This window comes from Lithobates pipiens, unplaced genomic scaffold, assembly GCF_037356315.1.
Source record: "Lithobates pipiens isolate NorthernLeopardFrog02 unplaced genomic scaffold, aLitPip1_a1.2 Scaffold_28, whole genome shotgun sequence".
In the NCBI taxonomy this organism is placed as follows: domain Eukaryota; kingdom Metazoa; phylum Chordata; class Amphibia; order Anura; family Ranidae; genus Lithobates; species Lithobates pipiens.
Window position 1 is genome coordinate 50,747,162 of NW_027507789.1, and position 26,756 is coordinate 50,773,917.

General features: G+C 41.0%; 1 protein-coding gene across 1 annotated transcript in view; it reads left to right on the forward strand.

Annotated features, from left to right (window-relative positions):
- The window catches only part of LOC143934791 (uncharacterized), a 154,112-nt gene that overhangs the window by 117,628 nt on the left and 9,728 nt on the right, over positions 1-26,756 (forward strand). Inside the window, 7 exon segments of the mRNA XM_077458417.1 lie at positions 551-654; positions 4,524-4,769; positions 9,006-9,293; positions 11,617-11,783; positions 15,514-15,647; positions 21,490-21,650; positions 22,229-22,498. Coding sequence (XP_077314543.1) covers positions 551-654; positions 4,524-4,769; positions 9,006-9,293; positions 11,617-11,783; positions 15,514-15,647; positions 21,490-21,650; positions 22,229-22,498 — 1,370 coding nt within the window.

Sequence of the window (26,756 nt, forward strand, 5' to 3'; positions counted from 1 at the left end):
TAACTGACCACATTTTTGGAGTGGCTTATGAGGTGTTGAGTGTTCTCATTTCAATTACTTCATTAATTACTATACATTATTTGACTTGTAAATGTTCTTTATTTATGCAAAATAAACGTAAATGTAAAAATAAACGATCTATCGCAATGCTCGCTCAGGACATGGGCCAATCAGAGAATGACTTGTGTCCACCTTTTCAATTAGAGAACCCATCTGCATTTATTAAGAAAAGCGCAAGTCATTATCTGAATGGTGCCCATGCAGAGCGAACAACCCCAGCCACTCAGCACAGAAGCCAGAGGACAGCTAGGATCGCTGTGGTAGCGGTGACTACTACTACCGCTACTACTGTGATTCTCTGTTTTCACATAAAATGTCAGGGTATGGAAAATGCATACTTACATTGGTCCAAGTTGGACCAATGTAAATATGCTGGAATTCAGCTCTACATTTTATATATACTGTAAATTATTGATGTCCCATACTCCTGTTTCAAACTTGATTCTGCTAAACTATTTCTTATATCTTAGTGCATATTGTTTTGTTGCAGGCACTTCCATGTATGGAATGAGTGCTGGATGGAGAGAAGAGATCTCTATAAGGGGTTTAATGGCTGGCAGGTCCTTGATGCCACTGCACAGCTGAAATACAATGGTAACATGCCAACCGTATTATAATCTTTGTGTCATGGTTATGCAGTGATCTTGCTCTGTTTTCTTACCTCCCCTCCATGTGTTCTGACTAAGAGGTCAGCCACTTCCACCTGGTGGTTTTTATAACCTCTCCTTTAAGCGTGACTCCACCCCAGGCCCTATTAGGGAACCCTATATTAACCTGTGCACTGCAAGCCAGCAGGGCTGATCAACCATTGTGTATCCATTGTCTGTTTGGCTTCCTGTTTCCTGCTTGCCGTGTGCTCTTCGTTTGTCTCTGTTACCGACCTTGGCGTGTTCTCAATGATTCCTGTCTGCTTGTGACCTTGACCTTTTGGCATGTCCCTGACCATCCCTGTCTGCCTGTGACCCTGAACCTTTGGCGTGTACTCTGTTGTACCTGTCTGCTAGTTGCCCTGACCTCTGCCTTATCCCCTTACTATTCTTGTTGTTTCAGCCTGCTGTTTCCTTCTCCTGTAGTCTACTCTGAGTGTGAGCTGTGAGACACTAGGGGCCGCGACCTGGAGCCAGACTGCAGCGAAGTCCATCCTCACCACTGGAGGCTCTGGTGAACACCTGCTGGCTCTTAGACTCTGCGCCCTGGGGAATCTATGCTCTAGCTCCTACTGGGATCTGTGTTAGTGATCCAGTAGACCTGTGTCCTGAATCTCCCTGGGTACTATCCGCAGCAGTCAGTCCTAAGGTCCACTACCTAGCGGTGCACTTCCGACTCCTACAGAGTGTATATGTCATCTGCTCTCAGGTGACCTGACACTTTGCTGAGGCCCCTTACATGAAAGTGAAGGATAAACTAAACTATGAAAGATAGTTTATATATATATATATATATACATAGAGCCTTGAAAAAGTATTCATACCCTTGAAATTTCCCACATTTTGTTATGTTACAGCCAAAAACATAAATGTATTTTATTGGGATTTTATGTGATAGACCAACACAAAGTGGCCCATAATTGTGAAGTGGAAGGAAAATGATAAATGTTTTTCAACATTTTTTACAAATGAATATGTGAAAAGCATGGCGTGCTTGAGTCAATATTGAGTCAAGGTCTAGGACCCCCTTTCACTGCAATTACAGCTGCAAGTCTTTTTTGAGGATGTCTCTACCAGCTTTGCACATCTAGAGAGTGACATTTTTGCCCATTCATCTTTGCTAAATAGCTCAAGCTCTGTCAAGCTTCAAGTCTTGCCACAGATTCTTAATTTGATTTTTGTCTGGACTTTGACTGGGCAATTTTAACACATAGATATGCTTTGATCTAAACTATTTCAATGTGGCTCTGGCTGTATGTTTAGGGTTGCTGTCTTACTGGAAGGTGAACCTCCACCCCAGTCTTAAGTTTTCAAAGATTGCCCTGTATTTGGTTCCATCCATCTTCCCATCAACTCTGAGCAGCTTCCCTGTCCCTGCTGAAGAAAAGCATCCCCACAAAATAATGCTGCCACCACCATGTTTCATGGTGGGGTTGGTGTGTTCAGGGTGATGTGCAGTGTTGGTTTTTCACCACACATAGCGTTTTGCTTTTAGGCCCAAAAGTTCAATTTTGGTCTCATCTGACCAGAGCACCTTCTTTCACATGTTTGCTGTGTTCCCCACATGGCTTCTTGCAAACTGCAAATAGGACTTCTTATGGCTTTCTTTCAACAATGGCTTTCTTCTTGCCACTCTTCCATAAAGGCCAGATTTGTGGAGTGCACGACCATGGGCCTTTTGGCTGCATCTCTGATTAATGCTCTACTTTCCCAGCCTGAGTTTAGGGGGACAGCCTTGTCTTGGTAGGTTTGCAGTTGTGCCATACGCTTTCCATTTTCAGATGATGGATTGAACAGAGCTCCCTGAGATGTTCAAAGCTTGGGATATTTTTTATAACCTAACCATGCTTTAATTTTTTCAACAACTTTATCCCTGACCTGTCTGGTGTGTTGCTTGGCCTTAATGATGCTGTTTGTTCACTAAGGTTCTCTAACAACCTCTGAGGGCTTCACAGAACAGCTGTATTTATACTGAGATTACATCACACACAGGTGGACTCTATTTACTAATTAGGTGACTTCTGAAGGCAATTGGTTCCACTAGATTTTAGTTAGGGGTATCAGAGTAAAGGGGGCTAAATAAAAATGCACACCACACTTTTCAGATATTTATTTGTAAAAAATTGTGAAAAACATTTATCACTTTCCTTCCACTTCACAATTATGTGTTACTTTGTGTTGGTCTATAGCATAACATCCCAGTAAAATACATTTACGTTTTTGGTTGTAACATGATACGATGTTGAAATTTCAAGGGGTATGAATACTTTTTTAAGGTACTGTATAAATATAAATATATATATATATATATATATATATATATATATAGATTATATCTCTATCATATATATATATATATATATAATATATATATATATATATATAAATATATATACTATATTACCAAAAGTATTTTTGGCGTTTGACTTTACGCGCACAGGATCTTTATTGGCATCCCAGTCTTTGACCATAGGGTTTAATATTGAGTTGGTCCACCCTTTGCAACAGCTTTAACTCTTCTGGGAAGGTTGTCCATAAGGTTTAGGAGTGTGTCTATGGGAATGTTTGACCATTCTTCCAGAATGCATTTGTGAGGTCAGGCACTGAAGTTGGCAAGAAGGCCTGGTTCACAGTCTCTGCTCAAATTTATCCCAAAGGTGTTCTATCGGGTTGAGGTCAGGACTCTGTGCAGGCCAGTCATCCATGTCGTTAGGGACCTTGTTTGTGCACTGGAAGGGGCCATGCCCAAACTGTTCCCACAAAGTTAGGAGCGTGAAATTGTCCAAAATGCCTTGGTATGCTCACACCTTAAGAGTTCCTTTCACTGGAAATAAGGGGCCAAGCCCAACCCCTGAAAAGCAACCCCCACACCATAACCCCCCTCCATCAAATGATTTGGACCAGTGAACAAAGCAAGGTTTGGGGTGGAGGAACTTGACTGGCCTGCACAGAGTCCTGATCTTAACCCCATAAAACATCTTTAGGAGGAATTAGAGCGGAGACTGCAAGCCAGTGCTTCTTGTTCACATAAGTGCCTGACCTCACAAATGTGCTTCTGGAAGAATGGTCAAACATTCCCATAGACACACTCCTAAACCTTGTGGACAGCCTTCCCAGAAGAGTTGAAGCTGTTATAGCTGAAGGGTGGGCCAACTCAATATTAAACCCTACAGACTAAGACTGGCATACCATTAAAGTTCATATGTGTGTAAAGGCAGGCATCCCAATACTTTTGGTAATATAGTGTACATACCTAGAATGAGTGTGATGTTCTTTCATTTCCAGACTGATTCCCCAATCTTGTTCTTGACTGATAAAAATGATAATTATCAGTAGGGAATCTTATTTCAATTCTCACATTAATTCTTAATTCCAATTGTTTTTTTTATATGGTGTAGAAGGGTTAGAGCCTCTATCAAATTTTTACTGCAGCTTTTTAAAGTTGTATGAAGTTTTTGGAAAGAGTGGGGAAGGCTTAGAACCATTTAAGTTTTTATTGCTCTATCCATTGCTGTAGGGGAGAATTCCCTTTACTTCCTTTCCAAGAGACACAAAATGAGGGAACTAATTGTCCCAAAGTGTGAAGAAATATTACGTTCACCTGTTGGCAGTGAAAGTCATAATAATAATATTGACTAGAGTTATACTTTAAGACTGCATGGCTATTGGTGCAGGCATATAAGAGTAGGTCAGGGTAGCCAAAAGAGCATTATATTAGGTTTAGAAGTTATACAAGAAGGGAGTTATTTAAAATAAGGTTATAAGTATAGCTTGTGTTAAAGATCCCATTGGCTAACAATCCTCCTTTGATTCCAGGAGCCCTCTTTTGTAGTGGTCCTGCTCCAGTGAGAGCCATCAAGGAAGGCTTTGTGGACTTAAATTATGATACCTACCTCATCTATTCCAAGGTGGTCACAGAAACTGTGAATTGGGTGCGAAATTCAGATGGATTTTTCAAGAAGGCTTTCAGCAGCGCAAGACAAGTGGGGGATGGAATGAGCACAAAAAGTGTGGGATGCAACCTTGAAGATAATATCACCCGTGAATACAAGCACCCAAAGGGTAATTTAATGTCGTATTTATTAAACCACAGACAAATCAGACACAGGTTTACCTTTGCGGAGCCCATAAATCTGTTGAAACTCAAGGCCCATTAAGGTAAATTCAAGGCCAAGGTCCATTAAGGTAAATTCAAGGCCAAGGTCCATTAAGGTAAATTCAAGGCCAAGGTCCATTAAAGTAAAGTCAAGGCCAAGGTCCATTAAGGTAAAGTCAAGGCCAAGGTCCATTAAGGTAAATTCAAGGCCAAGGTCCATTAAGGTAAATTCAAGGCCAAGGTCCATTAAGGTAAATTCAAGGCCAAGGTCCATTAAGGTAAATTCAAGGCCAAGGTCCATTAAGGTAAAGTCAAGGCCAAGGTCCATTAAGGTAAAGTCAAGGCCAAGGTCCATTAAGGTAAATTCAAGGCCAAGGTCCATTAGGTAAATTCAAGGCCAAGGTCCATTAAGGTAAATTCAAGGCCAAGATCCATTATGGTAAATTCAAGGCCAAGGTCCATTAAGGTAAAGTCAAGGCCAAGGTCCATTAAGGTAAATTCAAGGCCAAGGTCCATTAAGGTAAATTCAAGGTCAAGGTCCATTAGGTAAATTCAAGGCCAAGGTCCATTAAGGTAAATTCAAGGCCAAGATCCATTATGGTAAATTCAAGGCCAAGGTCCATTAAGGTAAATTCAAGGCCAAGGTCCATTAAGGTAAAGTCAAGGCCAAGGTCCATTAAGGTAAAGTCAAGGCCAAGGTCCATTAAGGTAAATTCAAGGCCAAGGTCCATTAGGTAAATTCAAGGCCAAGATCCATTAAGGTAAATTCAAGGCCAAGGTCCATTAAGGTAAATTCAAGGCCAAGATCCATTATGGTAAATTCAAGGCCAAGGTCCATTAAGGTAACACTTGTGGCAAGAGCAATACAAAAACTGAAAAGTTGGCTGATATTCTATAGAAATGCATTTAAAGCTATTGTAGAGGAAACTTTTTTTTATTAAAATAAAAAAGATGCTATACTTACTTATCTCCTCTTCTGGAGTTCCCCAGCTCTGTCTGCTCCTTCTCTCCCTCAGGATCAGGAGCCAATGGCTTCTGCTGCTCTCAAAGTCTAATGTGAGACCAGGAAGAGGGAGCAGCACTGCTGGAGATGGGACAGCGCTGGATCAGCTGAGGAGTCAAGTGAGTTTTTAGGGATAGGGGGGCCTTTTTTACCTTAATGCGAGGAATCCATTAAAGTAAAAAAAAATAAAAAATGAGACTTTAGAACTACACAGATACAGCCATTGCATGACAAGAAAAAGTAAAGTTGATCACCTGTAGCAGGCAACAATAGATCCACCCACCAACAGCAGACCCCCACCAGAAACAATAGATCTCCCAGCAGCCAGCATCAATAGACCCTCCAGCAGCCAGCAACAATAGACCCCTCCATCAGTGGTAGATCCTCCCAGCACCAATAGATCCCCATCACACCCCATGACTCCTTGCCATTACATACATTTCTGGAGGTGCCAGAACTGCATTACCCCATATTCCTGCTGAAAAAATCCCTCTATTAGACCCCAAATATCTCCTCCTGCCCTGTGCTGCAGGATTGTGTTTGATCACCTCCGCACCCAGATTGTCAGTCAGGATTTTGACACCTGTGAACCCAGAAAAGTTTTGAGCACTTTTGGGTTCACACTCAACAGAGGAAATAGGGAAATGGTAGTTCCCTGAGCTCCTCCCACTCACCATCCTGAAGCGGTTTCTTGTAGTCCATGGAGAGGAGGGGCCAAGGGATGGCAAGAACACATAACAAGTCCTGTAAAACTCACTAGGTGGCTCTACAGCCTCCCACATCACTTTTACAACAAGGCTAGGAGGCAGCTGCAAAAAACTGAAACAAATTGCTAACTTCAGCTATTAGCTTGTTTTAACTTCTTCAGACTATGAGCATACCAGACACGTCTAAGGTAGGGTGACCAGACATCCCCGGATTGGATTGAGGACACTGTCCCCGGAGCCAGTCTGTCCCGGATTTGTCCCCGGATTGCAGTGGCATGGAGGGGGCATCTGTTACTCTTGCCCTGGGTGAAACATTTGGGGGGGCGCACAATCATTACTGTGCCCCCCCAAGTGTGCGGTGTTGCCCCCCCTGCCCAGGGACTCCGGTAGTCTAGCCTGGGATTTCATTTTAAAAGTCTGTGAATGGGCCGTGTCTTAAGACATGTCTATAGGAACACACCTGCTGCATGGATACAGCCTCTCTTACCAATTTGAAGGCCATGCAGGTGAGCAGACTCGATTGCACACTGTCTGCATTCAGGGCTGCTCACCAGCACCTGCACAGTTGTAGGGTTGGAACGAGTGACTGCGTCCATGCAGACACTGTACATCCATAGACATAAAGAGGCTGCCTGCACGCAGCACCCGACAGCTTGAAGACACGGCACTTTCACAGACTACAAGTGGCATCCTCGTGAACGAGGCCTAGGGAGCTGAAGGGGTCAATGTGAAGTTATTCAATGTGGAAGATCACAACAAAGACTCTAAAGTTGGGTTTCAATGAGCGTCAAAAGAAAGCACACCTGCTTGTGCTGCCGAGATCTCCTCTCACAGAAAAAGCTTAGGCCCCATATTTCACTTTTTTGTGTTAGCATTTTTCATGCGATTCCACGTTTGTCGCTCAAAAGAAGCTCCTGCTTGGGTGACAAGATTGGCGCAATTTTTAAAGTCGTGCTTTGGCATGATTGCGAGATTCTGTCATGTGACAATTGTGGCAAAATCACACCACATTTGAGGTGCCATTTAGGATGAATGGCTACCAAATGCGTGTTGTGTGTTTTGCACCAATGGCCATGCTATTTGGAATCAGCAAAATCACTTCAATTCTGCCTGCAAATCAAAATCACTAAGTGGGGATGGGGTGCACTGATGCCGATGTCACCGATTAAGTTTTTGGATGTGAAATGTCTGCAGGACTTCGAGGCTGCCTAGTTTTGAGGATGTTCAATCATTTCATCTGGAAGAATGTTTTTGGTATAGGTTTCATGGGCACAATGCAACAAACTTTTTTTTGTCCCCCAGGGCAAACTTTTTATGTCCCCCAGGGCAGGACCCAGACCTCTACAACCATTGTATGTCCAATTACTTGAATATAAGCCTTCAAAATGGGCAATTTTTGACGTTCGGGTCCCTTTGACTGTAATGGGGTTTGTTATTCCGGTCCAAACTTTCGCAGTGTTCGAAAGTTCTGGTGCGAACCGAACAGGGGTCCGTTTGGCCCATCACTAGTGGACAGCCTTCCGGGAAGAGTTGAAGCTGTTCTAGCTGCAAATGGTGGGCCAACTCAATATTGAACCCTGCTGATATTTCTGCTGATTTTTGTCTTCAGATTTATCAAAAACATGTAGTGCAAGGGCCTGCCTGATTGCATACAAATTAAAACCCTTAAGGTTTGACCTCATATTATATGGTTTTGGTAAATCTGAAGGAAAAAAACTGCAGAAAATCTGATAGTGTGTATGGGGCTTTAGACTGGAATGCCATCAAAGTTAATGTGCATGTAAAGGCAGGGGTTCCAATACTTTTGGAAATATTTTGTATGTTAGTGTAAGTGATCTGGGCAATTGTTCACTTGTAGCAGGCATCAATACCTTACACAACATACATTCCATTACAAGCAAAGCAATCCAAATAATAACTGATAGAAACTGATCTGTACATCGTAACCTTTAATGTGAAATTCTACTGTTCTACAATTAAAAAAGTAATATCAAGTATCTCTGTCCTTATACATACCTCTCAACTTTTTGAGATGGGAATGAGGGACACCTATTAGCAAAACTATGTAGGATAGGACACACACCCCTGCCATGCCCTCCTAAAGGAGAATTGTGGGGAAAAAAAATTATTGGTTAAACCCAAAGTGCTTTTTACTATGTCTTTATATTGGCTTTTGGGATTTACAAATACAGCAATTTAGAAATTGGGTGAAAGGTTTAGCACTGGGAAACACATTTTGATATATAAGTAGTGCATTTTATATACAACTATATAGATCAGACAAAGATGAGGGAGAAATGAGGAGGAAAGAGGGACAGAGGGACTTTGTTCTGAATGAGGGACAGTCCCTCGAAATCAGGAACATTGGGGATCTATATGCTTATACTATAGAAGTTTACTGGTCATTTTTATCCTGACTGCTGTCCTGTAAGCCTGTCATTGTAAAATGTCATATCTAATCATGATCCTCATGCTTATGTTATTCCAAACAGGTTGCCAGGAAGAATATGAAGCAGTTCAGAGAGCCAAACAGCTGATGCTAAAAAACAAGGAAGCTCGTGAAGACCCTATGACCCTAAGTCCTATCCTAGTATCCATTATACCTCAGAGTAGCCAACTGTATGGGCAAGATGTTAATGTCAGTGTGACAGTGACCAATGTGAGCGAAGAGGAGAAGGATCTAGAGCTGGTTATTGGTGCCCAGCCTGTACATGACTATGGCATAACTGGAACTCAGTTCTGGAGTGAGAAATTTTATTTCCATCTCATTTCAGGAGAAGGTAATTATAACTTTTTGTGAATAAAAATATACAGTATATGGAACAGAATGGACAATTAAAGAGTACCTGTAGAGAAATATTACCTCCAAAACCAGCCCCTAATCCTCAAAGAATTCTCACATTTTCAGCCTACACAGGGATAAGGGCTCCCTTTATATGGCAGGGTTTGGTGCCCATGCAGTCAATCACCTGGGTTAAAGCAAAGTCTATCACATGACCTTTACATGTCTATTACATGACTCAAGTCATGTGAAAGTCAGTCACATGACCCAAGCCTATTAGAACCAGGTATGTCACTTTGCTTCCCCACTCCAGCAGAGTGGCAGCTTACTTAGGCTGGCCTTACATTGTTAATGTTTCATTGTTTTAGCCAAAGAGCTGGAAGACGTACACACCGATGAGGTGAATAGAGGAATCCCAACCCCCCCGTTGGGACATTGTATTCTGTCAGCCGCACCAACTGCTGTCAGAATACACTTTCAGGGGCTGCAGTTTACTAACATGTTCCTTCGACAGAAGTCAATATAATTATCTACTTCTGTCGAGTGAGGGTGGCCACATACCGATTAAAATTCAGTCAATCCCTGCTGAATTTTGCAGCTAAATTTTGATCTGTGTATGGCCAGCTTAAGAATAGTGAAAGTGTCACTAAACCCACATAATAAAAAACATCAATAAATGGTGTATTACATGCTGTTCATACTTACTGAGACTTGTTTTCTATATTCTGCAAAAATCCTGGTTCACCCTGCTGTTTTCTATCTCCCCTTTTGATCATGTCCTCAATGCACCTGGGAATTTTGCAGAGTAATGTTGGCAGCTCTGCAAATGCTCAGTTTTCAGTGAGTTTCTATGCTAAGCATTTCCTCCCTATTACATCTGAGCAGGCCATGTCACTAAAGAGTCACGCATGTGGGCGTATACACAGTGGTAAATGACAGCCAACTCCCTCCTTATCATCCATGCCCACTAACCAGCTAAACACAATGGGGGTAGGATATTACATGTAGATTAATGGAGGCTTCACCTCCCTCTTAGGCCCCTTTCACACTGCGACGACTTAAAAGTCCCACTATTTTGACACGATTTTGCTGCAATTTCAGGCAATGCCTGTGTAAACTTGAGGTCTTTGGACCACAACTCACATCACAGTCGGACCAAAATAGTACAGGGGCTACTTTGAAGTCGCACAGATATGAATGGTTATTATTGGGAATCATGGGGTACAACTTGTCATGTGACTCCGATGTCCAAAGTCTCAGGAAAAGTCGCACAAGTGTGAAAAGGGCCTTATTCACAGCCTGGAGGGAGGTGACACAGCCTGCGACTAACCGAAACGAATTCACTCCATGGTATTGTTAAAAGACAATAAAGATTGGATTTGAAATATATATTTGTATGATGATTTATCAGTTGATTGATATTAATTATTTTTACTCTGTATCCGTAAGGCTGTTTTTTGGGGTGTTTTTAACATGTGATCAGCAGAAGAGGACTAGAAGCTCCTCCTGCTTATGTTTCCCTGCAGACAGGCTGGGAAAGAGCTGGGTCATGTGACAGCTGTATATTGATTAGGAAAAAAGGTCCTTAAAATGTTTTTGTTTATTATTAAAATAATTACAGTGCCATCTTCCACATACAGAAAGAGAAGAGATAAAGTAAATTAAACATTGTGTATTTAGTATCACTTTAAAGCGGAGGTCCACTCTAAAGTGGACCTTCCGCTCATCGGAACCCTCCCCCCCTCCGGCACCACAATTGGCACCTTTCTGGGGGGAGGGGGTGCAGATACCTGTACAGTACAGGTATCTGCACCCACTTCCGGGATAGCTCTCTGCGGAAAGGGGCATAGATTACGCCCCTTTCCGCAAGTGCCCGCCCCTTTCCGCAAGTGCCCCGCTGCCTGCTGGGAAACACACAGATCCCAGAGGCAGCGGGGACCGTCCTTATTGCGCAGCGCGACTCGCGCATGCGCAGTAGGGAACCGGGAAATGAAGCCGAAAGGCTCCATTTCCTGATTCCCATACCCAAGATGGTGGCGGCAGCACCCGAGAGACGATCTAGAGATCGGCTTCGGGTGCCGACATCGCGGGCGCGCTGGACAGGTAAGTGTCACTATTTTAAAAGTCAGCAGCTGCAGTATTTGTAGCTGCTGGCTTTTAAAAAAAAAAAAAACGCGGAGTCCCGGCGGTATCCCGCTTTAAGTTAAAGTAGCTGTGGGAGCACCTCCAAAGTGCCTTGAACAAGCAAAGCACCATCACATTTATACACAAAAATCATACTATTACTAAAGACCCTAACTGACCCTTCTGTGCCGTTGCAGAGAGAAGTGTCTCTGGCAAGATTAATCCTTTGGTGTACGAGAAGGTTCTGCTGGATAATAATCTGCTAAGAGTGACTGTACTAGTAAAGGATACAAAGGACCAAACCAGCAGCTTTGCTTTGGAGGAACAAGACGTGACTGTCTGCAAACCAAATCTAATGATCCAGGTATTAGAGCTCTATGCTGCAAGTAATATCCAATGCACTGCAATAGGCCAATCTCCATTTGTTTTTTTATTAAAGGTAGATAATATGAATACTAATGAAGATTAACTCATTTTCAACTCCAGATATTATGTATCAATAACATGAAAAAATGAAAGTTATCAATTTTTTCTACCAAAGTATAAGTAAAAAATGAACAAATGTGTACCTCTGCGTTACCTGAGTGCAAAATATTGATCCAAATGCGGTTTTAAGAGTACAATTTGTGTGTGCACAATAAAATATAAAAAAGAAAATATTTTAAAACAAAATTAAAACAAGTTGCTGCAGCCACCCACTGTGTTCCCACAAGTAAAGGTAATGTGTATATATAAACTGGTGTTGCGTAAACTCTAAAGTATATATGTGCATAAGCAAATTATAAACATTCTATAATATGTGATATAGATCATAATACAAATAAATCACATATAAAGTGCATAACAATAGTGTAGTCTATTTCAAAGTGCATCATTATATTAAAGTGTGCAGTTCATTTTCCAGTGGTGATGTGACCAATATAATCACTTGCATCCAAGAAAGGGCCCTGGTGAAGTCATGTGACATGTGACGTAACGCGTAGGGCATCCCAAACCAAAATTGATGTCGGAGACCTGCATGCTGCTTATGTTTTGACATAACAAGGCATTTTTAACATTGATTTGGCTGTAAGAGTTACTATTAATAAAATAATTCAATTTAACTAATACACTATGGGAGGTCACTTTGTTTTACCCTAACGTACGGAATAAACGCGGTGGACAGCGCCTTAAAGGGGCCACTACCAAGGATCACCTAGACATATCTGAGAGATCTGGAGCCAGGTTAAGATCATGATCAAAAGGTTTATTTAATTACTCATTAAGGTGATAGTTCTGGGAGCACAGAGGTGTCACAAGGAGGTGGAAGTACACCATTTATTTACACATTTACACACAAGAAGTGTTTTTTTCTGGAAGCAAGTGATTATTTTAGTCTCATCACTGCTAGAAAATGACCTGTTGCACACTATAATATATTGATACACTTTGAAACTGACTGCACTATTGTGATGCACATTATATGTGATTTATTTGTATTATGATATATATCATAGGTTATGGAATGTTTATAATTTGATGATGGACATATATAGTTTGCGCAACACCAGTTTATATACACATATAAGTAAACAATATTTACACCCCATATAGAGTTTATGATTATAATGTTGGTAAAAATAAAGTGCAATACTCCTGAATGATAGTCCATTTCGCTTTTCTTACTCTTTAACTTTCTCCCTTAGATTTTCAACCAATTATATAGTACAAGGATCTACCTGACAATTTAAATTGAGCAGATTTAGGTAGTCCCTCATGCTATACAGTTGTTGGTAAAAATAAGGGAGCGGGTATAGAGGTTATTCAGTTATATTGTAGTTTGTGTGACCGGCTTTAAAAACATTTTAGTTTTGTTCAAGTGCAAATCATGTATTTACATCAGCTGATTTTTATTTATTTTTTTAAAAGCATGTAATGCTTTATTAATTGGCACATAACTGCATTGGTGGATGCTTTTATGTATGCTCGAAGTTTAGCTTTAAAACCACTACTTCAAAATCATGAAAAAAAGATCCCCTTTAATTCAGACAATCATGCTATAACCATCCACTTATCTGTGTATTAAAATATGTAAGCTATAGGACCAAAACTTTGTGGACTTCTGACCGTCACACCTAAATGAGCTTTTTGGACATCCCATTTCCAAACAATGGGCATTAATATGGAGTTGGTCACCCTGTGCAGTTATAACTTCTTCCCATTTATGTAGACATTTCTACAAAAGTTTGGAATTTGTCTGTAGGTATTTATGTCCATTCAACCAAAAGAGCATTTGTAAGGTCAGGTACTGATGTTGGACGAAAAAGACGTAGCTCACGTACCAATTCTTGTTGTATGATTCAGAGCATGCAATGATTGTATGGTGCTCTGTACAGTACTCATTTACTTTTTTCAAAATACTAATAAAAACGATTGAAACAGAAAAGACCTAGCTCACTGTTGGCTGTCCCATTCATCCCAAGGTATTTAGTTGAGTGGAGGTCAGGGCTTTGTGCAGGCCATTCCAGTTCATCCACACCAAACCTGTCAAACCATGGCTGTGTGCACAAGCTTTTTGTTTACAGAGGCACAGTCATGAACAGTAAGGGCCGGTTCACACTGCAGGCGAGGCGAGGCGACTCCGACTTGCCTCGCCGCGACCTGCCGCGGCCTCAGCGGCGACTTGCAAATGACTTCTGTATAGAAGTCAATGCAAGTCGCCCCGAGGTCACCCAAAAGTAGTACAGGAACCTTTTTTCTGAGTCGGAGCGACTCGAGTCGCTCCTCTCAGAACGGTTCCATTGTACAGAACGGGGGCGACTTGCGAGAGCGAGGCGAGGCGAGCCGTGTCGCCTCGCATCGCCCGCTGTGTGAACCGGCTCTAAAGAGTCTTCCCCCAAACTGTTGCCAGAAGGTTGGAGGTGCACAAAAGTCTAAAACATTCTTGCATGCAGTAGCATTAAAAGTACAACTGAAGAAGTCTAAGCCCTTGTACACACGGTCAGACATTCCGGCGGAAAATGTCCGATCGGACCGTGTGTGGGCTTCATCTGACTTTTTCCGACCAACAAAGTTTGAGAGCTGGATATAAAAAATTTCCGACAACATGATTCGATTGGACTTTGTCCGATCGTTTGTAGAGAATTCCGATCGGACAAAGTGCCACACATGCTCAGATCAAATTTCGAGACCAAAGCTATTGGCTACTAGCCTGAACGTAGTCCCGTCGTAACTAAATTATGTCATCACGTTACGAACGATTGGATTTTGTTGTCGGAATGTCCGACCGTGTGTACAAGGGCTTAGATGTCCAAAAACGTTTGACCAAATGGTGTTTTGATAGTGTCAAAATTGTATAAATTTACTTACAGTGCCTATTTTACTCTTAAAGTGATTGTAAACTGATGAAAAAAAAACAAAAAAAAACCTGAAAGATAAAGGCATAATGTGCTAGTATGCATCACATATTAGCACATTATGAAATACTCAACTTAGCCCTCTTAGCGGCACCCTGTCAGAGCTTAGAGGGCTGACATCTTCTCCCATCCTTTCTTTCGGGATCGCTGGCTCTGGCACTGTTAGTGGTCAGAGCCATGATGACGTCACTTACGTTCATGCACATTGGAGCCCTTGGTTCCAGCAAGAAGCTCTGAAGTTCCGGCGCGGTACACCGAACCTTCAGAGCGCATGCGCCGCTTATGCCATCGGCTGCACACAGGGTGAATATTTCCTAAACCTTGTAGGTTAAGGAGATATTCATTTTACCTATGGGTGAGCCTTATTATAGGCTTACCTGTAGGTAAAAATAACAAAGCAGGGTTTACAACCGCTTTAGGAACCTGTCCATGCCCACAATTGTTTTTTTGAAACATTGGATATATTGAAAAGAAATAGATATATCCCTGATGTAGCATTATAAAGGATTTTTTATGCGTAAAATTGATGAGGCTAAACTCCTATTTACTTTACTTTAAGGTTATAATGGGATGGATTATTATTAGGAGATATTAATTCATGCTGACAATCCAGTTGGGAAGATGGTGACAAACAATTAATGTGACCCTAAGCTCACATTCATCAACAGCTATGCTTAGACTTGTTTTTACTTTGTACAGATGCCAAAGGTTGCTGTGGAGTTTCAGCCAGTCATTGCATTGTTGACTTTAACCAACCCTCTGAAGAAGACCTTGAAGAACATTGTGATAAGAGCAACAGGCAAGGGTCTGGTATATAAGGAGAGGATATACAGGTACTTTTTTAATATATATTAGTAACTTGATTATGTATTATTAATATTATACTTAATTTTGGCTCCTCTGCCTTCTGTAGGCAACCACATCATAGCTGCCATTGGCAATCAGGAACAGTCGGCAATTACAAACTGGTTGGGTGGCCAGTAATAACATCTTTAAGGGGGTACTTACAAAATAATACAAAATCATAAGAGCTGCTAGTAGGTATAACGTGCAGACATTTTGCACCTGCTGTAGCTTTTATTCTCCTGTACTAAGCTCATCTTCTCTCCCTACTCCCACATTCCTATTGGCCCATCACTATGATGGATTGCCTCCTCCAATAGGAATGTGTGTGAGTTGGGAGAAGGCCGCCAAGCTGCTGGGAACTGTCGTAACATTGATGATTCATAATGATTAGAGATTTCACGTTAATTTGTTGGCTTCATTTACAGATCTCTCCTGAAAATGCCTGCTGCCTGTTAACATAACATGGTGGCTTCAAGAAATTGTGCCTTTCAAATGTTCAATCCTGCACACTTGAGTCATACATTTACAGAATTTCTGTAATGACAACCCATTAACAGGTGCACTTTAAACCACTTGACAGTTTCTTTATATATCAGAGATTGGCTAATAACTTTAGCAGATAGATCTCATTATTGGGGTCTCCAAAAGACACATGGTTCATGTAAGTGGAATACAAAGAGTTTATATGAAGAGTTATGCAGAAAAGGTGGAATCCAGGGGAGGTGGTGAGTAGATGAGACAAGACCCTCACACCAACTTCAGTGTATGTATCGACACACCACACCGCAGTGCTCTCTTATGTCACTCTTACCAGAAGGCAGATCACACAAGCATGTAATCATAGATGCTAGGGATATCTCCAAACTCCAACATAAATTGCTCTCCCACACTGCAGGCACTGCAACTGCTCTCCTTCTCAAGGATTCAATGACAGGTCTCTGCACAGGATCCAGCTATCACAGAATACTCCACTTGATTATCCAATGAAGGCGGTGCGCCCAAAAATTTATATAAGGAAGCGCATAGTGAAGCACGTATGTGTATTTGATAAATGTATTTAAAAAGTTCTTACAAACAGAGTTAAAAACAAGCATTTAAAAAGTATAATAGCCACGGCTCGTATCGTGCTTGTGTCCTCAAGGCACCACCTGATGTATTTCAACCAATAGGTTGTCTTCAGAGGAATAGTTAATGGACACATGCACACAGTTATATATACACACAGCCAGAATTTTCATTACCGGATGTGTATCGAAACTAGAGACAACCGGAACTACTAAACGAATGCGTTCCAAAGACCGGAAGTGTTAAAACCAAAGCCGACACATCCAATAAAGAAAGAATCAGCACACACTAATCAGAAACAATGAACATATCTTTACAACTTTAAGTTCTGAAAGTAGATGTACATTACAAAATACACAATAAGATTGTCTTGTCTATATAAACAAATACTGTATAAAAAAATTCTGTAAACTAAGCATGCAAGTATGCACAACTCCACTGACTGGACACTCAAACAAATGACATATCTTAAAAACATATAGAACAAAAATAAAAATAAAATAAGACTTCTTTTCTACCTAAAAGTCTAATACCTATAATAAGGACAGAGAATAAGAATAGAAAGGGAAAAACGTATTGCAAAAACTGACAAAACTTCCTCTCCAATGGGGAGTAAAATTTGTCTATGGCAATGAACGTAGTGCCCGCTGTGTTTCGGAAAACCTCTCCTTATGTTAGCCACATGTTCTTTGATGCAAACATTCATGGCTCTAGTAGTGCGACCTATATATTGCAGGCCACAAGGACAGATAAGTAGATACACTACATTAAGGGAGGTACAAGTAATAAAGGTGTCTATATCATAGGATCTGGAAGTGGCTGTTGACTGGAACTGGCTGATCCATTTGTTTTGATTACTATTAATGTGACAAACACTACATCTCCTGCAGGGAAAAAAAAATGTAGTTTCTGGAATAAAGAGATCCTATTGGGCACAACTAGAATATTTGGTGACACCTATAATTTAAAAGGAGGCACACCTTGGAAAATGACTTCTGGAAATTCAGGGATGTCAGGCCCCAGTACCTATCATTCTTGAGTATTTTATCTGGATGTGATCTTTTTAATGTCCAGATATTGTCAAGAGAACCTAGTGATGAAGGGGAAATTCAAGTCTTCATCCGCCTTATTTCTTTTAGTGCCCCCATTGGGAAAGAGAGCTCTATTTGCACTTCCCACATCACTAATGATATTATCAAGCTCATTTGCTACATAACCCTTATTGATAAATCTTGATTTTAGGACCAAAGTTTGTTTAATGTAGACCTCAAAGACAGTGCAACTCTGCCTCAAGCAAACAAATTGACTTCTTGGAACACCTTTTAGCCAGGATGGATGAGGACAACTTTCCTTACCAATGTAACTATTATGGTCAGCGTATTTGAAGTAGGTCAAAGTGACCAGAGCACCTTCCTTAAAGTGGTTGTAAACCCTTACAAACCACTTTGACCTACAGGTAAGCCTAGATTAAGGCTTACCTGTAGGTCCAAGAAATATCTCCTAAACCTATACGGTTTAGGAGATATTTGCCTGAAGACAGCCACCGCTGTCTACGGCACATGCGCTGTAGACAGCGGCGCGCAGGCGCACTGGGCACGCCGCAGATCACGGCGATATGCCGCGAGTGTTGGCTCCCGTGCGCATGCGCGGGAGTGATGTCATCGCTGCTCTGGCGAATCACAGCGCCGGAGCAGCGAGACCCACCAAGAAGATGGACGCTCGGAACTACAGGGGACAGCGGTGACTTCGCTGGCTCCTGTGTCAGGTAAGTGACATATAATGGACTACTATGCGATGTATAGTAGCCCATTATGCTTTACCTTTGCAGGGAATCAGGGTTTACTTCCTCTTTAATTTCTATATTAAGATCCAAAAAATGTATCTTTGAGGAACTAGCTTCATGTTGTAAAGATATCCCTAAGGAATTTTCATTGAGCTGTTCAAAAAATGAATTCAACGATGTGAGATCATCATCTCATAGGAGGAGGACGTTGTCTATATACCTCCCTCAGAAGACCATTTCTTCTGTTGGCATAGACGACATCCTCCTCTCATTTGGCCATAAACAAATTGGCCATGCTTTGGGCAAACTTGGCTGCCATCACCACCCCCAAAAGATTTGGAGATAAAAAGAAACCCTGAACCAAAAATAATTATGGGACATTGCGAATATCAACAGCATCTCCCTTTGAATAGTAGACAAGGAAAGGTCCTTTTTCAAAAACATTTCCACTGCCTCATAGCCATTTTGATGAGATATAATGGTGTAGAGGGAAGCAACATCAGCAGTAGCTAATAGATAGCTATCCCTCCACTCCATCTCCCCAAGTAACTTAATTAACTGGGTGGAATCCTTCAAAAACAAAGGGGTTTAGGAAACAAGTACAAGTACATTGATTAACCATCAAAATACTTCCCATTTCTGGAAGTTACTGAGTCCAGCCCACTTATAATGGGCCTACCTGGTGGATTTTCTGCATCCTTATGGACCTTGGGAATAGTACTCTGGTACTCTGGGTGCAGTAGGTAGAAAGAAAAATGTTTCTTTCTTCTTGAGAGTTTTTTCTTCAAACCCTGATTCTATGAGTTTACTCAAATAATTTTTATACTCTGAGGACTTTTTAAATACATTTATCAAATACCCATACGGGCCTTACTATGCACTTCCTTATATTCATTTTTGGGCGCATTTCCCTCATTGGATAATCGAGTGGAGCATTCTGTGATAGCTGGATCCTGTTCAGAGACCTATCATTGAATCCTTGAGGAGAGCAGTTGCGGTGCCTGCAGTGTGGGAGAGCAATTCATGTTGAAGTTTGCAGATATCATTCCCTAGCATCTATGCTTACATGCTTGTTTGATCTGCCTTCTGGTGAGAGTAATATAAGAGAGCACTGCGGTGTGGTGTGTCGATACATACAATGAAGTATCATCTACTCTCCACCTCCCCTGGATTCCATCTTTTTTGCATAACTCTTCAGTGCTGCAAATTAACTCTGTGTATTTATATTATATTGCCATCAACAATATTTATACTGGCTGCTAGTGTGGATCTATACATTTTTTTAATGCATCTATTGTTTATCTGATAGCGTGGATAGTTTTACATTTGTTTTTCATGTAAATGGAATATTGAGATCAGCTAACCAGTCAGTTTGACAGTAGTTTGTATTTTGCTTTTAATTCCATATTTAATGTATATTTAAAGCCAACAATTTTTTATTGATATAGTGTAGAAATGTTAAATTTCTTGTCAGGTTTAAATAAGTTTGAATGGGAGGTGCTGGATTACGAGTTATATTAAACCCTCTAACACAGCTAGCTGTTGAAGCACCTTTGGAGGGAAGGATTAAAGTAGCTGACTTCTGAGCTAAATCACGCTCCATTTAACTTATGCAAAACTATTAGGCTCCTTTCACACAGATGACTCTGTAAAGTGGAATCTGCTTGCACAGCAGGGGATCTCTCCGCTGACCCCAGCTGAGCAGGTGCAAGACAGGTCCATGTCTGCTCTGCTATGCAGAGCGGACACAGACATGGCCCCGCTCTCTCCTGTATGGGGCAATTGAACGGAATCGGATTGTACAATTCCATCCGTTGCCATCCGACCCACCAGACAGATGGAGAATAGGTAGATAGAATACCGCCATCCGTCTGTTTTTGGCGGACAGAATTGGATCAGTTGGTCCACTGCTCTATAGAAGAGACTGGAGGGTGGACCTGATCAGATCGCTCGTGTGAAAGGGGTCTTACTCTTTCAAACCAACACTTGAAGCCCCGTTAAAGGGGGAAGTTTTAGCCCCTGAAACATGCTGGCTTGTTAACTTTTGGACTTCTTTGATTACATATTTTTGGACTACTAAACCTGCTGTGTGGTGTTCTTTTTTTCCATAGGGTTTTATTTCTGTTGTTGTTTCTGATTAGTATATTGACCCTCTCTATTTTTCCCAGTGACATTTGCCATTGGGACTTATAATAGATGGGGACATCCTTTCTTGAAACCACTGTTTTAGGCCGCATCCAGATATTGGCAGAAAAAAATGCCTCTAATGATGTATTTTTATGCACGATTGTATGTGCCTTTATAAGTGTATGAGCGTAAACTCATTCTATTGGCGAGAATGTTACTGTATTGGCGTATAACACTCACTTTTTCACCATGAAAATTGGATGCAAATAGCGTGTGCGTGTTATACGCCAATACAAATATTTAAGTTTTTACCTGAAACTTCCCTCTTAAAATGAATGTGCGTGTTATACGCCGATAAATACGGTAATTTATCCTAGTCATCAATGGATGCATAAGCATGCATTTATGTGCATTTTACTCATTCACGTGTAAATTAGGCTTCTATGCGCCTCTCCAAACATAGCTTTGGGGCATTTTTTTGCTCTTAAAATATGCATGGCCACGTAGGCTAACACTTTACTAAGTTTAAAGGCATAAAAAAAATATGTACTGGAAACCTGTAAGGTGGCGTTTTTTACTCCCATGACCCCTCAGAGGAAATTTCCCCTCACTTTGCAGAGATATCCTCTCACTTCCTGTTGCGTCTCCAGGAGAGAAAGTGAAAGGCATTTGGAAACTGAAAAAAAAATTACAAGGGTTTAACCACTCCCTACTCTATCCACAAAAAAAGTTTTGCCTTTAGATATACAGTACTTTATGTATATTTTAGGTGCATGTCAAATGCATTTTAAACATATGGTAAATGTATGTAATGCATTGCAAGGGTCTACTGAATTTTCCACTGTTACTTTCAGATGTCATAATGTTCAGGCGGAAGATGACTTGATCTACCCAATTGCCTTCACTCCAACACAAGTGGGTGACAGAAGACTATGTGTGCAGCTTCAGAGTGACAAGCTTGGGCTCATCACCAGCTTTCAGAATTTGGAAGTGTTACCTAACAATATTGAAGAATGTAAGTCATTTGGGGCACTGAGTGGGAGGCTACTAAGCTTGGCAAATTAATTTTGTTCCTCATGAATGATGTAGAGATGAGAAAAAGAGAGACAGAACTTCCCCAAAGTATTAGTAAGACCTCATCTTGAATACAAAGTTCTGGAAAGAAAGATTTTATTAAAGGGCAACATTCTGGAACTGAATTAATAAGGAGAATGGTTATTATTACTATAATTATTATCAGGATTTACAATATATATTGCCAACAGTTTGAGCAACTTGTATGAATACATAATGGTCCATAAAGTAAACTTGCAAAGTTGTTCACTTTACCATAATTGCAAATGGCAAAGGGGTACTATTTGCATCTGGAGGCAAAATACCAAATTTTCTTAAATCTTTGCTTATATATTTTTCTTTCTTTCATATGTTCTGAATTGCCTTGGTTTGTAAAAGGTTACTTTCATATTTGAGAAAACAAAGTCAAAATGCAGTTGGGCACTTGTAGATTTGAACATAAAATGCATGCATCGAAAATTACAATTAAAAACATTAACTCTGAAGGGATTACTAAGCAAATACTTGTATTGCTGACAGGGTCTGTCCATCATTGGGAAGTATTCCAGAAATATTCAGAAGCCGCTATTCTGTCAGAAGAGTCCAGTGCTCCCATCACCCTCAGCATCCACACAGAAGACGAAGTGTTCTATGGACATAGCATCCCTTTTTCACTGGAAGTCTCCAACAAAAGCAAAGTGCAAAAAAACCTTTACGTTTGCCTTACTGCAGAGTACATTGATGAGGATGGGAATGGCAGCGTACATTTCTGGCAAGAAAGCTTTGATGTGTCTTTCCAGGCAGAAAGAGGTAATGGAACAAAAATGTGCATGACATTGTCATTATCGAAACATGGACTATTTGGTACAGTATTATCATATAATCTTGACATATGCAAATATGTACTTTCAAAGTAGATGATATGTGCTCTGGTGGTAAAGGCACTGTTTCCAGTATCTCTCCGACCTACAGTATATAATATTTTGCCTAAATATTCAGGCTGCACGTGCCATGCAGGACCTGGTTGGAAACACAAAGTGAGTGCCACACCAATTGTTGTAGAGTCTTGAAATCTAATTTTTTTTATTCCTTAGTTAGAATAACACATGATGTTAAAGATAATGCATTTCAGGAGTAGCTAAAGTACCTCTTTGTCAGGGCTTTAAAAGTTGTATAGGACTGGAAATCAGCACTCTCGGGAAAAAGCTTCATGGACTTATTGGTCTGTGTAATATAGATGTGCTGTAGCAGTCAAGCATTGTGAAGACCTGGCTGTCAAGGGTTGATTCACATCTGTGCAGCATGTTTGAGGTCACTTTTATTTGTGTTTAGGTGCATTACTACCACCTAAAGCAAGAATTGTAAATTAAAGCAGATATAAACCATGTGCTAAATCTTAGTTAATTTGACACCTCATATTCATACCCCACATTCTCATGACTGAAGGCTTCTCATCAACATATTGCAGTGCTCACGCGATTGTTGACTGATCTTTGGGCAACCATAAATGCTCAACACATTTTCAGGCTCTGGTTTCTGCCACAAAATGGCTGTGCACCACTGAGCAAACCTGAATCTGAGCTCTCAACAGTTATTAAGCAAGATGGCTTCTTACATTCCCCAATATACACATAACCAATCCAAGGAGCAGTTACTCTTACATGGCCATAAGGTGCCACAAACAGCAGGGAGTGAAACATCTACAGGACTGTAATCCCCAAAAGCAATTGTCTAGTATATACTAAATATTTTTACCACAAATTGATCCTGATGAGTGGATAAACTGCACAAAATACATAGAGCCGTTATATGGTACACCTTGCAATCATGTGTTTGAGATTCTCCTAGGACTATGCATTTCATCAAAAATGTTAACCAATGTTACATAATTTGCTATGAATCTCTGTATATGGACGAGGAATCGTTAAACATGTCCTTGCATACTGACTTTGCAGTTATGCTTCATAGAAACCCTTCCTGTTTTTAATAAATTACTAGGGATGGAGGCAGATGAACCTACCCATTCATTGCCTCATATAAAGTCCCAACTCCCTTCTCCCCCCTCATTCGCACTAAAATAAAACACAAATTAAAAACTGCATTGCCGATTGAGGTTGTAACTATTGTTCTGTGGAGGTGCTTGGAGTGCACCAGTAGTAAGTCTCTCTTTCACTGCCCCATTTTTCTCTGTTGGGCCATACATGTGACAAAAAAGGTAGACATTTGATGCATAGGTAGTTAGTTTTACTATCTGAGGCATCTTGCTTTTTTTTGTCTTCTCCCTAACTACCAAATGAGCCAATCGGGTAGACTTCCACCTTTTCCCTGAGGGTCACTTCCGCTGACCTGACATCAAATCCAGGTTCTAGAATGCACGCTGTTTGTTCACCATTGCTAGAACTGCTATCAAGAGTGGAGAACCCCCGGGCAGAGAGATACCGTATTCCCGGTGGGGGGGGGGGGGGGGTTGGGGTGTTCACTGCCAGGTGTTTTTCACCTTAATGCATAGAAGGTGAAAAATGCATTAATGCATTAAGGTGAAAAAAACACGAAGGTTTACAATACCTTTAAGTGGGGATATGATCAACATGTACAAATACATAAGAGGAAAAAAATAGATTTCCAAATACGGAAAGGTTTCTTCACAGTAAGAGCTGTGAAAATGTGGAATAGCCTCCCTCCAGAGGTGGTTCTGGCCAGCTCAGTAGATTGCTTTAAGAAAGGCCTGGATTCTTTCCTAAATGTACATAATATAACTGGGTACTAACATATATAGGTAAAGTTGATCCAGAGAAAATCTGATTGCCTCTTGGGCGATCAGGAATGAATTGTTTCCCCTGCTGTAGCAAATTGGATCTTGCTTTGCTGGGGTTTTTCGCCTTCCTCTGGATCAACTGTGGGTATAAGATTGTGTATATGGGATTGTATGATTTTTATTTATTTTTTTTGTAATTGGTTGAACTAGATGGACTTGTGTCTTTTTTCAACCTATGTAACTCTGTAACTAAAGGATCTTCTCACATGAAGTTGGGGGGCTGGAAAACCCCATGGTTGAGCCACGTTCTGGAACCGTGGCAAGAATTATACCCTTGTTAGCACAATCTAGCCACACCCACCATTCTGCACAGTTTGCGCTCAGCATTATTACTGAAGGTTGTTTTTTGGTATGGGGAGGTGTGAAAATATGTGTAGGTGGCTGCAGTGTGGCATGGCTGTCTCTTTTTGCAGGTCTACACATAGGCCCAACTTATTATCTTGCACACAGGTTCACCTGCATTCAGAAAATGTTCTTGCTGTGGATGTAACTTACATATTATGTATTTAAGTATTTGTCATTGAAATGTTATCTTTTTAGGATCATGCTTCTTTCCTAACTCCTGAAGAAGCAGAGTTGGTCTTAAAAAAGCATTAATAATTCACCTTTATGAATGGTTTATACAACGAATGTTGTGGGTTAGGTACATAATGGACTAAGTAATTAATATAAAATGTCATATTGAGTCTTTTAGTAAGAACTTTTTATTAAATTTAAAAAAAAAACATTTTGAATATATTATAGGTTTTTAATATATGTTATATTTTGGTGCCACTGAAAGACCAACATATATTTGTGTAATTTCACTGAATATATTAATTTATGGTGATGGTACCACCCCTGGGGCTTGTCTAAATTCTGCGAATAATTCTTTGTCATTGATTTACACATTAAACACAAGTTAAACAGTAGTGATGGACGAACGTTTCGCCCGGCGGTCGTTTCGCGGCGAATTTCCGACTTTCGCCGTCCGCGGGTTCGAACGCCTTTTTCCGTCGTTCGCCCCGGCGGACTTACGTGTTTAATGTATACAAGAACTTTAACCTTTCGTGACACGTTTATCATGTGTTACAGGACAACCAATTGAGACATGACAGCTCATGGACACTTGGACATTCCCCCTAACCTATAAATACACCCGATCCGGTGGCCATTTTACATTCTTTCTTCTGTCACTGTAGGGAAAGGATCCTGTGTGGAGTAGGGACAGAGAAAACGCTAGCTATTTGGTACACAAAAGTTCTTTTCAGGACTGGTATAGGTGTTAGGTCAGCAGCCTGAGTTTCTTTTGTCAGTTTAGATAAAGGGACAGAGCGCTGTATGCTGCTATTTTAGGGACAGCTCAGCCAGATTAGTCTTTCTTCATCATCATCATCATCATCATCATTAGCTGTTACTATCAGGTCCACAAAAGAGCTGTTCCAGCTAATCGTTCCAGCCTACTCTTTTTTGCCAATTTGTATAGGGACAGGCAGGAAGCAGTGTGTCAGGCAGTGAGGATAATTTTAAAGACTTGCTGTTACTATTAGTTCCACAAAGGTTCTTTTCAGGACTGGTATCAGTGGTACGGTAATAGGCTTGTACACGTATAATATTCTTTCTTCCAAATATAGAAAGAATATTATACTTGACTGCTGCCCTTCTGCTGCAGTCTGCTAATCATTCACAACTCACTTGTTCCACAAAGCTCTTTATCAGGACTGGTAACTTGGTCTGTCTAGGGTGCTACGGTACATAGGCTTGGGTGCGGTACAGTCTGCTGTTCTGTAAGGACCGCTATCGGTCCACAATACATAGGGTTGCCGTGCACTACTGCTGACCGCTGCCCTATACTGCAGCAGTCCTTCAGCGGTATAGGGACTGACGCACAGTCTGCTAAACACTAATACACAACCTGCTTGGTCCACAAAAGTTCTTATAAGGACTGGTAACTTGGTATAGGGTGCTACGGTACATAGGCCTGAGTGCGTTACAGTCTGCTGTTCTGTAAGGACCGCTATCGGTCCACAATACATAGGGTTGACGTGCACTACTGCTGACCGCTGCCCTATACTGCAGCAGTCCTTCAGCGGTATAGGGACTGACGCACAGTCTGCTAAACACTAACACACAACCTGCTTGGTCCACAAAAGTTCTTATAAGGACTGGTAACTTGGTATAGGGTGCTACGGTACATAGGCCTGAGTGCAGTACAGTCTGCTGTTCTGTAAGGACTGCTATCGGTCCACAATACATAGGGTTGCCGTGCACTAC